This window comes from Phyllopteryx taeniolatus, chromosome 16 (assembly GCF_024500385.1).
Source record: "Phyllopteryx taeniolatus isolate TA_2022b chromosome 16, UOR_Ptae_1.2, whole genome shotgun sequence".
Lineage (NCBI taxonomy): Eukaryota > Metazoa > Chordata > Actinopteri > Syngnathiformes > Syngnathidae > Phyllopteryx > Phyllopteryx taeniolatus.
In genome coordinates, this window is record NC_084517.1 from 12,766,995 (window position 1) to 12,784,124 (window position 17,130).

Sequence of the window (17,130 nt, forward strand, 5' to 3'; positions counted from 1 at the left end):
GTGGCTGGAACGGATTATTTGCAGTGCCAATCATTTCAATGGGAAACATTACCTCGTTTTTTCAAAACATTTCAGTTAGATAACTTGTTCACAAAACAAATTATATTCGTAACCTGAGGGTTCGCTCTAGCTTAATATACTCACGCTATTTAATATGCCCCCTTGCTTTATCAGCTAATCAAAGCTGTTCAGCAAATAATAATAAATAATATAATAAATGTGATAATGATAAAAGAGACAACAATGAGAGAGCAAAACAGCTACCAGGGGGAATTAATATACTGTATATGGAATATGTACCACTGTTACACAAGTTACTAAATACTACAATTGCTACTACTACTAATAAGAAGAAGAATAACAATAACAGCAATAATAATTACTGGAAAGAAAAAAACAACAGCAGTACCGTACACCTCTTAAATAGGCGGAACAGGAAGTCAAACTGATGATAAAACAACATTTAGGATTATGTGACATTTAATTTTGCTATAGAAGCACTACGCTGTGTTTTATATGCAAAACAAAAGAAAGGCTCCAATGTTGAGTTACCATGGATTCCCAACGCCACCCTTCCTCCTTGCATACACCTAAAAAAAGGTCATTTGATTACATGTTAAAGAGGTGGGTTCTACATTTTTGATCATCCATTCATGTGTGTCTTCTCTTCTCATCATAATGTACTGGTAACGTCCTTGGAGGAAGAAAGAAAAAACTGCAGATCGGAAGTTGCACAAACAAACCAACCCATGCTGTCCTGTTAAATACATGACCTCCTTGCCAAAGGTAAGTCTGACTTTTATCCCAAGAAGGATTTGTTTTGTTTTGTTTAAACTCTTTAGTATTTAAGCCCATCTCCATTCAGAGTCCAAAGTAATCACTCACAGATGGATCACTCAGCATGCATTAAATAAGAGAGACAGTGGGGAGCACAGTTTAGATATTGTCATATGAATATGAAATATTTGTGTCTTCAAGTGGTTGTTCTTTTCCCCAAAATGTGATGTGTGGCCTGCTCTCAAACAGTACAATAGGTCCCTCACAGTTTCACAATTTTCTCAACTTTTCAACCATGGTGGAGGTTAGCGCGCTATTCGGTGCCATTCTAGTTCCAACCGTTTTGTGCTTTGCAGCACAAGTACTGCACGTATTGATACATGATTGTTTAGGACTGTCTGTATGTAGACGTGAAGTAGGACAGCAAGTGTCTATTTACTGTGACTCCAATGTACACTTTGCGCCATTAACATTTATAGTGGTATGCTCTTTGCTCAAGTGCATCCGTATCAACACGAATGAGCAGAACCAAACCTCCCATCGGTGCAATTGGATGTACAAATGTGTGTTCCCATGTATCTTTAACCCTACCACCGATGCCTGATCAGCAGCAGCAGCAGCAGCAGATGTCACCCTCTCTGCACTCATCTCCTGCAGCGCCGCTAGTGTGTATGTGTGCTCGCGCGTGTGTGTGTGTGCGAGCGCAGTGTAGGAGCGCTGACCTTGCAGCAGAAAGCAGTTAGAGCGGTGGCAGCGCACCCTCCGCTGCTCATACACAAAGACACGCACTCTGACAGCGGCGTATACAACAAACTCCCGTGTTCAATCTGAGCCTCGGTCCACACTGGCGCTCAGGACGCACCTCGGGCCTGGTGGCTGCGAGCAGTCTTCTTACAAAGCGAGGGAAAGAGGATGGAAAATCGGCAGCAGCAAGGGAGTCAGGAACACCATAGTCACGTTCACTTAAATGTGCGGCCATTCATAAAGCCACAAAAGACGCAGATATTGTAAGTGAATTATAGCTCTGGGTTAAACAATGAATAGAGGCATTCACATGCTAAAGTCACTTCTACCTAGCCTTTAAACTCATTTTTGTCGCGGGCCACATTGTAGTTATTTCTTCCCTCGGAGGGCCATTATGACTGTGAACCCATATAAAATATTGTCTCATATAATGACATATACACAACAAATTGATGGATAACTAATTTTAAAATCAGAAGCCAATAAAAAATAATATAATATCAACTATTATTACATTTATGTCAAAAAGATGATTGGTAACATAAAATGCTTGCAATATCTCAACATTGTACAAGTAAAGACACCAATTTTGGTATTTTCACAAGAAACATGAAGTCGACACACATGATTTGCTTTCGCGGGCCACATAAAATGATGTTGCGCCGGATCTGGCCCCAGGGCCACCAGTTTGACACCTGTGCTGTAAAGGTTTCTTACTAGCGCTCTACTAAGCATAATTTAAAAAAATCTTCAAATACAAAACACAAATACAAAAGAAATTACAAAACAACAATGACAAAAATGACCGAAAGTGATTGTGTGTGACATCAAAGCTTTGACTGCTTTTTAAAAGGCTACCAAAGAAAGTGAAGGTAAAAGAGTGCAAATGAAAAGAGTAATTGGCATCTGAAACGTATGCTTTCTTTGATCCAACTGGCTTTGATCACTGATCAGAAAGTATTGATTTTCATCTCAACTATTTGGACACATTTGGACACAAACATTTTTGGGGGGCTGGGATGGTGTTCAAGTATGACCAGAATTCCAACAGAAATGATGGATAACATGAAACACCTTGAAGTTTAAAAGTCCAAAAAGTTGTACAATTTGGAGTGCAACCGAGGCGAGAAAAAAAGAAAAGCAAAAAACACCATCATATTAGCCATGAGGGCATGTCATGAGCTCCTCATTTTGTGTTTTTGTGGCTTTTTTTTCTAATACCTTTTCTGAAAGGAGCATGGTGGTAATCAAAAAAAAAAAATGTGAGAAGAGGAGAACATCCACCCAAATTTACCATGAAGTAAGAAGGACTCACATTCTAAGTAGAAAAGGCTCTGATAGTGTCGAAGTACTTTTCATGCTGTGGTAGTCAATGATGCTTGCCAGTCGCAATGTGGACGAGTGAGCAGAAGTGGGTTTTTTCTGTTAAGCAATGTCTATGGCTGTTACTGTTTTTATTTAGGTAGGTTTCTACTTTCTCTTTGCGTTCCATTGGTGTTGGCTTAATAGGGCTACAATAGCGCTTCTCTGACCGGTGCCGTCCATCTGTTTATGATTAAGGAGCACTGAGTGAGCGTGTTTGTTTGTAGCTCAAGCCGCCATATGCTTGGTACTTAATCAAGAGGTAAAGTGTTATATCAGTGTGTTATGTTTTAAAGTTTTACATTAGATTAGTGTTTGGTTTCCTTCATAGTTGTGTGGCAGTTCATGGAAAAAAAAAAAATAAATAAAATTGATGCATTGTAAGTATGTAAGTTTGTATGTACAGTAAATGCATCAGTATTTATTAGTCTTCCTCATTCCCGATTTAAGTCAAACTCATGTTTAAAGAGTTTTTTTTTTAATTTATTTAATGGCTTTATATTACACTGGTTAATTTCTGCTTATGCCAGTATGGCAGTTGATAATGTATAATATTACTAAATTTACTACTCCAAGTCAACCAAACTGAAATTCTACCAGCGTCACAAATATTTCAGGTGTATATGGTGAATATGGAGAACATTTCCAAAATGTGGTGCTTTAATAGGTTTGATGTGACAGGTAAAAACTCCAGTTTAAGTTTGAACTTTGACGAATAGTCTTTCTGCCAGGCTACGATCAGCGGCAGCGAGTATACGAGCTGGCAATTCTGAGAGGTGCCGCTTGATTTGATATGGATTATGGATTAAATGAATCGAGTGTTAAGGAATGAAGGTCGGCTGAAAGCAGCGAAAGGACGACGCTGTGCGGGCGTGAGGAGCAGGATGAGGCTGAGGTTATGAAGCTGGCGGGACTATGGATGGAAATTGTTCACGGCGAATGCTTGTTTTGCTGGTTCATGCTTAGCCTAATCTCTGTTATTGCGATTAGCTGTCATTCACACTGTAGGTTGATTATGCAATCCTGTTTGACGGCTGACAGTTAGTTTCTCCACGTTAGCTTTAAGTCTTCTCAGATAACTGTGCATTTCAATATGAGGGCCCATGCTTTCCTTTTCCCAATTTTCATTACTTTTGACTCTTTTCAAATTGTAAAGGGAATGCACTGGCACATAATATGTCGCTATTCCTCTGTTAACATTTGCATATATTAAAGTTCCTGAAGTGCCTGTTTATTTTTTATGACCCATTTTAAAGTTTTATACTTTTTATAGTACCAATTATCTCCATTGAAAGAATATGCAGAGTCTGACCTACGAATGCCGATTGATGCCCAACTGACCACTGAACCTAATTAATGATGCTTTTTACTATTAAAAAAAAAAAGCATAATTCTATAAATATGACTGTGGTTCCCAAGTGATGACGGCGTTAAGTGGCCTTGACAAAATGGGTCACATCCTCAGCTTCTTTCATTTTTTTTTCTTAGAAGAAATAAAAGAAGAGCAGGCTCTAAATTAAGAAAAGTCTCAATCCATTTTCACTCACACACAGTTCCCATCTGAATGTTGCTTTGCTAATGATCTCATTTAAGAGGTCATGGCTTTTCTAATTAGAAATGAGTTGAGTCTCTTTGTCCTGGGCGAACCTTGGTGTCACTCTAAAGTTAGCATCAACTTTTGGACCTCTTGTCACAGCTGTTTTTGGAAACACCTTCCAGAATAAACTAAAATAAATGGAAATACTGCCTCAAGGGCAGAACGTGATTTGTTTCAGATAACATTGGAAGTTTCTTTGTTTGTGTTTACATGTGACCTTACAAAGAAGATGGACTCACAAGAAAACAAACGTTGTAATCTCACGAATCCATCTTTGAGAGCATTAAACTGATTATATCAATCGGTTTTCTTTGAGGAGAATTGGAAAAGTAAGCAGTACTTGAGTGATACACTATCTGTCCATCTATCAATACATCTGTCCATTCATCCGTCCATCCATCCATTTTCTACCATATGGTAGGGTGGAGCCGACCCTATCCCTAGCCCTAGTAGTTTCTGCTGGCAGTTTTCAATTAATGGATAATGCCTTCCTACAGGCCAGTGTTTCCCTACCTTTAGTGAGCCACGGCGCAAATTTTACATTTGAAAAATTCTCACAGCACACAACCAAACAAAAATGTCACAAAATGTGGGTATACAGGTTAATTATGTACCTTCTGCCGTCCAGTGGAGGAGCGTATCATTGTTCTACCAGTCACGATACGTCACTAGCATAGATACTTAAACAAAGATACAGCACATTATTTGTAGTAAATAAATACTTTTCAGACCAATTAAGTGACATTGGATAGTCATCCTTGGCATACTTGATGATCGCTCATGGCACACTAATGTGCTGATGTGGTGGGGAATCACTGCTACAGACCAAAATTGCCATGTGCAGTTTAATTGCCAAACTAGGCACTGACAGCACTTTTTCTATGACTTCTAAAATACAAATTTTAAACTAAAAAAACAGTGTCATCTGCTGGATATGTCTTGCACCTGTAAGAGACAAAAATATATAAAGCAATGCAGGCGGTGCAATTTGGTAATACCACCTGAGACCTCACATTGCAATCCATATTACGTTCTGCCTCCCCATCACATCACTTCTGCAATTGGCCAAACAGCAGTGGTAGATATTTCTATATACTACATGCTGTTCGATCCCCCTCATAAGTTCTTATTAGTGCGTGGCACCATTGCAGCGCGGGTACCATTCTCTCTCGCTCTCACGCACACACATAGACACACACAGTTTGGCCGGCAATAATTTCTTCTACCAGCGTCAGCAGGCAACACACACAATTCTAAGGCCCAAACTGGTCATGTCAGGCACATTTTTCACTGATTAAGCTGCATATCAGCGAGCCTGTCAAAGCTTTTCCGCATGCCATCTGCCACAGACAATATCTGTCTTTGACCTTGGCAAAGACCACACAGAGGATAGTATTAACGGTTGGGATGGTTTGAATGTAAAATGATATAGTGTAATGCCAGTTATATTACAGTAAGAGATCGGTCGAGTTTATGTCACTGTGACTGTCGATTTATGTGTTTGTAACCAGCTGTTTACCCCAAAAGTGAAAGCAAAGCGTCCAAATGCAATTACAAGACAGTAGCATGGGCCAAATTCTCTTCCTGTCAAATCAGCAAAAAATACATTGTCTTCCACTTTAGTCTCTTATCGTTTCGTTTTAATTAATGTCCTTTAACAAGTGCCCCGAAAGCGGGGTTAATTGTGCTTTGCATGACAAAACCTCTCTTCCGTGCTTGGGAACGCTGTTTTAATTATTCAGGCAAAATAGTGGAGAAAGCATAGCGACGAGGTGGGCTTATGCTCGCAGGTCAAAGTGCATCGTGCAATTTGCTTGTCTGCTCACATGCCAGAGGAAGTTGGCAATTTTAACAATAGTCAAATGGAATGGACAGAGATGTTATTTAAGCATTCCTAATTATCTTATTTGCCTCACAGGATGAATAAAGTATCTATCTATTAATAGATTGGTCTACTTAATGTCAAGAAACACATCATATGGCATTTCTACTGCTGGAGGGTTCACCTCATTAATGGCCATATTCTCCCTCGTACGCATGTACACTGCAAGCTACCCACCGGGTTAATCACTTTGCCTCTTTCACACTACGGAGTTTGTAGTGTCTAGTGCCCCGTGAAGGTGAATCATCATATTGCATGTTTTGATTCAGTTAACTGCCTCGACAGCGCCGGTAACAGCCCGGTGACAGCGCAGCGGCGGCTGACTTGTGTTGAGGGTGTGGGTACGCTCCACTCACCGACTGCCCAACGGCCATAATGTCTCCCTACCACTTTATGCTGACGGCCAAACGTCAACATATTCATTGGCAAAAAAATAGCTTTTCAGCTTCTGCTGCGGACTTGGAGTTTGTTTGAAAGTACCCCTCACTGTTACAACAACTGCAGTCATTGTAATAGTGCAAAGGTGAGTTACATTTTGAATCATTTGTTTTTATTTGATCTATGTCGGTTGTGAAATACATTTGACTCACCCGCAGTCTGTAGCGCATTCTGGTTGCCCCCCACTGATAAACAACGGCTGGCTTTTCCATGATGGACCACCAAACAAGCCACAAACACAGTATTGTGATTAGATTACTTTTATTGGATTTACTTCATACAGAATAAAAAAATGTATCTTGTTAGACGAGCGGCGTGCACATCGCAACATATATCCCAAATGGAAGTTAATTCCAGGTTTAAAGTGTGATACATTTTCCAGATGGATTTCTATGGCATTCGCGTCTCAGGAAAACTAAATGCTCAATGATTTACAGCCAGTCCCAGACTTTAATGAGTTATCCCTCTTTGGTGGTTTCCAGGTTACGCACACTGCATGTGTTAGAAGTCATTATGGGAGAATGCATGTAGGTAAAAGATGCGCAACCCAAATGCGTAAAAAAAAAATAATAATCATAAATAAATAAAATAAAATATACTTGCACACGAATGGGGAAAATGTGGCCCTAATTAACTTCCATATGACCACTGACTTTACTGGCACTCTCTTAAATGCTATCACATACAAGCATCCCTTTTCCCTGTAAAAATCTATTTTGTCCTGGGAAAAATCTCATTAACTGCAAAAAACATAGCAAGTTTTAGAAGGAAGTTTAGGAAGGTACCAGGAGAAAGCCCACACAATGTGTGTTAACCACTATTCAGCCATGGTGCCCGTCTTAGTATTGAGTAAATCGTACTGTATATGTTTTTAAATAATAATACACAAACCACACAACCAATCGTGATATTATAAGTCAAGTCCTTGGTGTAAAATATAAGGTCCTGTGGGTCTCAGCCTTGATGGATTTGAACCAGCAAAAACAATTTCCACAGATGTTATTTATTTCCTCCAAGCCTGCTCAATTTTATCACCACCAAGTGATCCAACACAAGAATTGTATTTAAAAATCTGCCACTATGACGATAATAATGGATTGATACTGGGAAAGATGAATTTATTAAATAATGTTTATTACTGAGGTTGTTGCAGTGGTATAGAAGTGCACAGCATCAATCTAAGAGAAGTTACAAATATTTTGAATCCGACACGGTGGACTGGTGGTTAGTACTTCTGAATTACATTTGTGAGTTCTGGGGTTGGAATATCAGCTCTGACCTTGCTGTGGGGAGTTATTATACTCTCCCAGTACTTGAATGTGTTTTTTTTTCAGGTACTTCAAGAAAATGAATGGATGAATCTGTCGTGTTGCATAGTAAGGTACAGTATAAGTATATTATGATCAGACACAAATATGGGTGCCACTCGGTCAGGAATATCATACTTGTTTTTATTGCAGGCCACATTGTAATTATGGTTGCCGTCAGGGGGCCTGTTGTAAGGGTAAAACCAGATAAATGTATAAGTGCAAAATCACTGTTTGGTACGTACCTTGGTTTTACAGTCATGATTCAGTTAACGTTGGGTAGAGTAAAGGAACAAAATGTGATACAAAGTCTTTATCTTTTATGTAATTGTTTTGTTTGTTTGTTTTTAGGAAAATGGAACTAGTTGTTTGTCTGAAGGTTGTTTAAATGCTTAAATTGCGTTTCCATTACACTTTTTTTTGTTTTTTGTTTTTTGTTTTTTTTATAAACTCTATGACATTTGCTATCCAGAGGCTGAGCTGCACTGTTCTTGTTTATGGACTATGTGTATAGTTCAAGCTCAAGGTTCTTACACTTCCTGTCCCTTACTGTCTATATAATATGCTTGCCCTTGCATTTTTTAAAATGTTTTTATTTTTTATTTTTTTTCCTCATGATGGATGATGGATTATAACTGCTTTTGAACATAGGTCAATAGTAGGCTTTGAGTTTAAACTATACACTAGGTGGTGATATTCATTCATTCATTCATCTTATGTTCCACTTATCCTCAGAACATACAATATGGCTAACAGGACGCGCATAAAGATGAATGAATTAGGACAAGAGCATCACAGGTGTCATGTCAGGGGCAAACGTGACAGGTCCTATATCTAATCACAATCTAGCAACACTCCCCTTTCAGCTCCCTGCTGTCAGCCAGAGTCTTTAATTGGATCAGGTCGGCCATATATAGTCAAAATAACTTCAGTAGGGAACACCTGGACCACTGACACAGGTCAAATTTCAAGTCTACTGCATCTCCACACCTCAGTGACAACAAGAACAGCAGCAGTCACACCTGCATGGCACCATTCCACACCTGTTTCAACTCTCCCCATTTCTCTGTCCCTCTTCATGTCTTCCTGTCACAGAGTCAGCCATCTTCCCCAGGGAGCCTTATATCACGTGTGGCATTTCACACTCCACAGAGCTTGTTAAATTACAGAATTCCCCAGGAAATCAAGTGTGGACATGTTAACATCTCTTCCACCTGACTGGTATCTAACGGGGAAATGGTGATAAGCTTTATGCTGTGTGAGTTTAACAGACAATGATCAGGCAAGATGGCATGCGGTGGGGTGCAAAAAGGGTGTGTGGATGGTTATGGGCGGCACGGTGAACGACTGCCTCACAGTTCTGAGGACCCGCGTTCAATCCCCGGCCCCGCCTGTGTGGAGTTTGCATGTCCTCCCCGTGCCTGCGTGGGTTTTTTACGGGCTCTCCAGTTTCCTCCCACATCCCAAAAACATGCATGGTAGGTTGATTGACAGCTCTAAATTGCCCGTAGGTGTGAATGTGAGTGCGAATGGGTGTTTGTTTGTATGTGCCCTGCGATTGGTGCGATTGACTGGCAACCAGTTCAGGGTGTACCCCGCCTCCTGCCCAATGATAGCTGGGATAGGCTCCAGCACACCCGCGACCCTAGTGAGGAGAAGCGGCTCAGAAAATGGAGAAATGGATGGTTATGGGCAAGGCAGTGGTGTGTTGGGGGTGCTGTACAAACTTATTGTGAATGAACTATCCAACATGAGGTTCTGGCAACAACATTTAATAGTGGATTTTAATATGACCAACACTACATCCATATATTAGATAAAACATTATTTATTCAAAAGTAGTTGTTTCTATGACCCAAAGACAATCTTGAATGGTTTCTGATTATGAAAATGTTGCACATTTTCATAATCATTAAATGTACTACATGAAAGACAAAGTACATGCATTTTTTGCATCGGAAAGCATAGGGTGTTCCTCAAGCATCAATTCTGGGTCCTCTTTATATATATGCTTTTCAAGCATGTGTTTTTATGTTTATTTAAATAATTAATCATTTAAATTTCATAGATATGGCCAAGCATATGCAAACAAAGTTTGCATAAGTGGCGCTTGTTTGTCTAAAATCTGTTTTTGGACCACAAAGCAGTTAAAATAACTTGCAATCTGCAATTTTTTGGGGGGGTCTAAATGTATTATGGGCTTAAATAACAGCCTGTGGATCATTCTCATCCCCTCTCTGGTAGTCATTATAATCCACCTGAGAATGTATGTGAAGTGTATTTGCCCTTCAGGATATAGCTGTTCTTCCGGAAGGACAGATTTTGTCAGGGGATTGGAACTACATTGAATACAACAATGTAGCGTTGCATTGACTGATGCAACTACTGAGAAAGATTTAAGGGGACAAAAAGAGCTTTTTTTCTGCTGCAAAATAATCATTTTGCAATATTGAGCTGCACCAATGATACCAAAATGTTTTAATCCGCCACTCGCTCGTCATATACTGTATATACATACACGGTTACAATGTCTACTGCAGGCCATGTAATATATGTGTAGTGTAAAAGAAAAAAACGTCTCACTCAAGTGTCTGAAGACTCACCAGCACTCTTAAAGGAATGTAATGGATTTCCCCCCGTTACACACGCCCACACACACACGCACACAAACACACACAGTGACTCACAGCTTTCAGAGAACCAATCACCATCGCCAGTTTTCAGCTCCGGTTTGTGAATGGGATTTTGGCTGTTAGAAGCATGCAGTTATTTCATTTGGGAAGCATGCAACATTCCTGTTATCATATTCGTATTTTATGTTTGTGATAAAGGGTCACGTATTTAATTTTTTTTATTATTTTGTCATATGCTGCTATTCACTTACAGCACTTATTTAACTGCTTTTGGCTCCCATACCTTAATTTTTACTTTTGATAATCTCATTTCATCATCTCAATTGTCTACCTCTGTGTCTTTTAAATCAGTTTTTACTCTATTCCGTAATATGCCATTTACGCATTAACATCATTGCACTGTAGCTTTCTCCTCTTCCTTGACTTTCTTTCTTTGTTTTATTCAGCGAGTCTGTCCCCAAAAGCACTAAATGATCAACAGTCACACTTACCTGCAATGACAGAGACTTACTCCTGAGTGCCTCTGAGTCCTCAGCGGTTGGAGAGCAGCGAGCCTGCAAAGCTGCTGATGGGCGAGCCAAGTGGAGGACAGAGAGAAGGAGAAAGAGACTGCGAGACAAGTGATGAGAGGTATAAAGAGAAAGTGGATGCTATGCGATCTAGAAGGAGGAAGAGGAGGAGGCTGGCTGGAGGTGAGATGAAGGGGAGAAAGAGAGTGAGGGAGAGATAAAGGGGCATGGAGGAGTAAAGGGAGGGAGCGCTGTATTTGGATAGGAGGGGATCGTGTGATGTTGGAGAGGAGGAGGAGAGAAGTGGATGAAGGCAGAGATGGAGAAGAAATGGTGTAAGGTAGGAAGGAAAGGGTTGAGTGTTAAATAAGGGGGGGGGGGGAAGCCAGATGGGTAAAAATGCATAAAAATTAATTGCAATAATGCAATGGTTTGTCAAAAACATTTAATTAGCAGAACCTCCTCCCGAAAATATATAAATTAAACTCATCACATGTATCCCATCTCTGGAGACAAAGCTGTCCATTCAATCACACTGTAATCCAATAATGTGTTTCAGTGTATCCACATTGGAGCAATAACTTACTGCACCTTGGGAGTAAAAAAATAAATAAAAAAAGACAGAGGTGAGGAAAGCTCATGATATTTTTACCATAATGAAATCCATGGATCAATATAGTTTAAAAAGACAGATTAAAATGATGGAATGCTGAGGCCGAAGGGGAGAAGAGAAGTACTCTGGAATGAAAGGGTGTCGAATAGTAGCGAAAGGTTGAACAGATTGAATTGAGAATTACGATATTATGAAAAATCACTGATCCATCTTATTCCTTTCAAACTTTAAGTTGATGTTCATGTGACCTGAAATCTTTTGTTTCCCCCCTCATGTCTCCTCGACATTGTTTGACATTTACAATGCATCAGGCCGAATGCACTGAAAAAGTGCAGGCATAAAAAACGGCTCCAGGTTACAAATCTGAATGATCTCAAATTACGGGTCAAATCTCCTTCACGCAAAGACACCAGGGGGTCTTATCTTACACATGAGGTGCATTTGCACATTTTAAGGCAAGAAAGCTTTCAAAAGTCTCAGTTGGCTGCAAAACTGCTAGCGTGGATATATATTCATCCTGAGGTGTAGATTTAATTCCTGTAGATGAACATTCATTTTTTTCAAGGTCACATTGGTTGAGTGAATGCAAACCAAAGATAAAAAAAACTTCCTCTGGTCTCCCAGACACAAGAAGAAGAATTCAAAAGAATGCTTGTTTTTTTGTTTGTTTGTTTTTTTCTTCCATTATGCCGTGTTAGGTCCTGGGTTCGAATCCGGGCTCCGGCCTTCCTGTGTGGCGTTCCATGACTGGGATGTACCCCGACTCTCACCTCAAGTCAGCTGCTGCTCCAGCACACCTGTGACCCTAATGAGAAAAAGCAGTATAAAAAATTGAATGGATGTTTTATGGTGTATGATGTCATCAGTATATCATGAATCAGAATCAGAATCATCTTTATTTGCCAAGTATGTCCAAAACACACAAGGAATTTGTCTCCGGTAGTTGGAGCCGCTCTAGTACAACAGACAGTCAATTTCCAGAACACTTTGGAGACATAAAGACATTGACAAAAAACAACAACAAACAACAATTGTGCAAAAAGATGCAGAGTCCTCTAGCACTTAGAGCAGTTCGAATGGCTAATATCGCAATAGTCCGGTGCAATGACCATTGTGCAAAGGGCACTGAGACTTCAAGGAGTGTGACGAGTAGTGCGATAATCTGGGACAATGGTTGTGCAAATGTTACAGATACTCCTCAATCAGTGTGCAAATGGAGCAGATGCTACTCTGGCATGAGTGGCCACTATATGCAAATAGTGCAGCACGGCGAGATAATGATAATGGAATCCTTATAGATATTCATCCATCCATTTTCTGCACTGCTTGTCCTGTTTAGGGTCACGGGTGAGCATAAAAATATGATTTTTTTGTTATCATATATAAAGGGTAACATAATGTAGCTGTCAAATTCACTGTGTATTCAGTAGCAGCTTGAATTTAAAATAGATGATGATTGTAAGATGCTTATTGAACATCTCTCAAACCTCATTTTATTGTTAGAGCCCTTTACACATTAATGTTGTATGTATTTAACCCTTTCTTTCAGGGAAGTACCCATATTTGAGAAGTATGTGTCCAAAATGTTAATAGAGTCACCAGCAAAGAAAGGTAATCACAAATTCACAATCATATCAAATAATACACTGAAAAAAGCACTTTATTTGATCTAATACATCGGTTTCACGTGATTAAAATGTAGCAAATTGAGGTAATTTTCCCCTCTCCTCCTTGAAAGTAATAGAATATGGTCGTTTAACACATTTTAATATTTGAAACCGATGTATGTTCCAGTTAAGTAAATTCAAAAGACTTTTTTCCAATGTAGGACGTACATAATATAACAATTTAAAGGCATTATAATGGTGTATAACTATAATTCAGTGTAACAAGAATAATATTACATTGAAAAAGATGTAGGCAGTTGTAAATTTTGGGTTTCGAAACTCGGCTCCGGCCTTCTTCATGGAGCTTGCATGTTTTCTCCGGCTTCCTCCTTTATTCCAAAAACATGCATACAGTATTAGGTTAAGACTCTAAATTGTCCATAGGTGTGAATGAGAGTTTGATTTGTTATTTGTCTACTGTATATGTGGCCTGTTAAGTGTAGTCTATTCTGTGCATCGCAAAGACTTTATGGTAGATGGGCAACAGGAAATATAGGCCCACCCGCAACCTTGCGGTTGATGTTTGTGTCAGCTTTTAAACATCTCAGATCACCCTGTGCTTGCTCCAAGTGTCTCTGGCCATAAAAGTCTGACTGTATTCTTTCAAGCAAAACAGCAGAATTTATTTCAAAATCATTCTTAAGACATCTAGACTTGCTCTAGAGAACAATGAAAGACTTTCATCTATACAGGCTGTTCTGTTGTTCACGTCATTTTAAATGGCTGCATGCTCCACGGCTGACACGACGCTATTTCCATTCCATGTATTTTTCTCAAGTGAAATTGGGATGTAATAGAATACAATTGTGCTGTGACGGCAATATTGCGGAGTGCGTGAATGTGTATGTGTGCGGCGATAGAAAGAAACTCAAAATGAATGAGACGGGATAAAAAGAGTTAGATCTGCCTCCTCCTGCTGTTTATCAGCTCACAGCACTCCTTTCTTAATCATGGGTCCAATAATGGACTCTCTTCCTCTTCAACTCTGTCTCTCTCTCTTTTGCTCTCTGTTACACACACACACACACACACCAAATTGATTGCATTCATATAGATTACATTTTCATCAGCCTCAAAGAATATTGCCATGCATCGCGAAAATGACACTATCAGTCAACAACAGCAGATTGGCGTAGTCATTGAAATGTTGTTCTTCTATTTCAGACTGTTGACAGTTGACAGTTTATTAACAGCTAAGCTAAGCGTCAGTCATATATATATATATATATAGATATATATATATATATATATGACTGACGCTTGGGTGATTATCCACATTTAGGACATCCATCTCCTGTTTGTAGAAGTTACACCAGCCGTACAATAAAATTCCGTTCTAAAATTGAATTGGACACACATTTGTCTGTTATGTATTATCAGAAAATAGCTAGTTAAAATTCTGCTTGCCATGCACTCTTGCAACTAAAACTGTAGTAACAGTCAATGGAAATTATAAAGATTACCCGTAGTTTTAATGATGGATACTGCTTTGGACTTGCTGCTAAAATTCAAATTGTTGTGTCATCCACATTTATAAAACCAAACTGCCAAATTGGCAAACGCTCAGCGAGCTTCGCACTCGCATGAAAATCAGGATGCGGCAACATTTGCGCTGCGCCACACATACACCATCTACGAAAACAGAGCTCTGAATGTTTGAAAGACCGAAAACCGCCAAACCACGCCTTCGTGGTTTCGATTATCATATTCTTTGTTGAGAGTTTCCGATTGTTTCAGAAGAAGGAACTTTATTTTTTCTCAAGCTCTCTAGAGAGTCACACTCTAGTTCTAGTTTTCCCAGCGTGCCTGAGCCAATGCTACTGTGTGCAGTTGTTGTCACAGCATGGTACCAATAATACAATTGCAAGGTTATGGATTGCAGAGAAAAATACACATGATTTTTAATAGCTTGTGTATATTTGGGTTAGTAGTGAGCATGTCTACCTTACGTTTCTGAGGTTTGGGGTGCATGAGTTTTCTACGGGTACTCCGGCTCCCTCCCACATTCTAGAAACATGCATGTTAGGTTAATTAAAGCGTCTAAATAATCTGTAGGTGTGAATGTGAGTATGGATGGTTGTTTGTCTAAATGTGCCCTGATTAGCTTGCGACCAGGCCATCCATTTAACACGCCGCAACCATAATGTGGTGTAGGATGAATGGATGTTTTGTTGCATTTTCATGTCGTCAAACGTGTGAAATTGCTTTTCAGGAGTCATCATGTAGTTGAGCAAGCACGAGAAGACAATGGACAGGCATATGAGGCAGTGAAATGGGGAAAGGGTCATCTTGGGCATGACTCAGAATGAAAAGCTGCAGATACTGCATGTGTTTATCAGGTGCAAGTCAGAGACTTGTGACAAAGAATAAGAAAAAGACTCAATCGAGCTGAGTGGCAGAAGACTTGAATTCTTATATGAAACATTAAGCAGTGTTTATTACAGAGGTTGATAATAAATATGTGTTTGGTGACTGAATAAAAATGCATCATACTGAGTGGTGTTTCTTATATTTTGCCACTTCTGTGTAGCTGAATAATCATCAAAATAGTAGAAACACTTCTGTATCTGTATCTATATGAATATAAACATATTATAGGCACCTGCAGTTTATTCAGTGTTTAGGAAATTTAAAGTAGTAGTTATGTAGTTCCTACATAAATACAATTATTTGGTTTTCATTAAAGATGTTTATAACAACAGAAAACATTTTAAAATGTTCATCTTTGGAATTTGATCATGCTATTGCAGTCATGTTGGGGGGAAAAAACATTTAATCAACAATTAATCATGGCTTTAATTAATATTTTTATTTTTTCCACTTGTTCCACACTTAATTTGTGTGAACATAATCAATGTAAAAATATTTAGTTAATAACATAGACATAAATGAACACATAAACACTATTGTTAACAACACAATTGTGTGGAACCGGTTGTCAAGAAAATATTAATCAAAGCAATGTCTTTTCTTTTTCTTTTTTTTTTCCTTCTTTTTTTAAGAAGTGTGGCGACACACGCACATTATTGATTTCTTTTTTTGCCTCGCCTCTTTCTACTCTTGTACGCTCGACTTGTAGCTGTACCTTGTTGTTCTCCATTTCAAGTTTGAAGATTGAAACCACCCCATTTTCTTTCACTGTGCATCTTTATTATCTTGTCGATGTAAATGTAGACAAAGGCTTCATTCAGTTGAAACTTTACAGTGTGTTAAATTGATGTCTCTCTGGTATCTACTGAGCATTAGTATCTGTCAAATAGCACTTTTGATACAACTCTTATATTGGAGCTCTTGTACTATCTGCAATGAAGTATCTGGTGATTGTTAAATCAGTCAGGTGAAGGAACTGTCATGGTCTCAAAATATCCATTCATTTGTTGATTTAATTGTTAGGAAGAAATATGTTTCATAAGTGAAAAACATGAAATAAGGTTTTTTTTTAAAAGGGCTGATTAAGCGTTTAATAAAAGTTTACACCAAGGCAGAAAAGAGGAACCTGTAGACAACAAGAGGAAACTCCCCCAAACTCTCAAGAAAAAGGAAGAAAGCAAAATGGTGAGCGGGAAGAAGTCTTCATCATGTGGTGTAAGTCTCTCACATA

At 39.0% G+C, this 17,130-nt stretch overlaps 2 protein-coding genes across 5 annotated transcripts in view; one reads left to right on the forward strand and one right to left on the reverse strand.

Annotated features, from left to right (window-relative positions):
- Positions 1-11,529, reverse strand: part of pvalb6 (parvalbumin 6) — a 37,236-nt gene extending 25,707 nt beyond the window's left edge. Inside the window, exon 1 of the mRNA XM_061749874.1 lies at positions 11,232-11,529. The gene's annotated coding sequence lies outside the window, so the exon portion shown is untranslated. The remainder of the gene's footprint in view (positions 1-11,231) is intronic.
- csf2rb (colony stimulating factor 2 receptor subunit beta) overlaps positions 600-17,130 on the forward strand; it is a 38,815-nt gene continuing 22,284 nt past the window's right edge. The window contains exons 1-3 of one of the 4 annotated variants that reach the window (XM_061749858.1): positions 600-786; positions 8,135-8,181; positions 15,742-17,114. In XM_061749858.1, coding sequence (XP_061605842.1) covers positions 17,108-17,114 — 7 coding nt within the window. In that variant the 5' untranslated portion in view covers positions 600-786; positions 8,135-8,181; positions 15,742-17,107. Of the gene's footprint in view, positions 787-8,134; positions 8,182-14,767; positions 17,115-17,130 lie in introns of those variants that run through there. The other 3 variants (XM_061749861.1, XM_061749860.1, XR_009784913.1) reach the window with 3 other exon arrangements.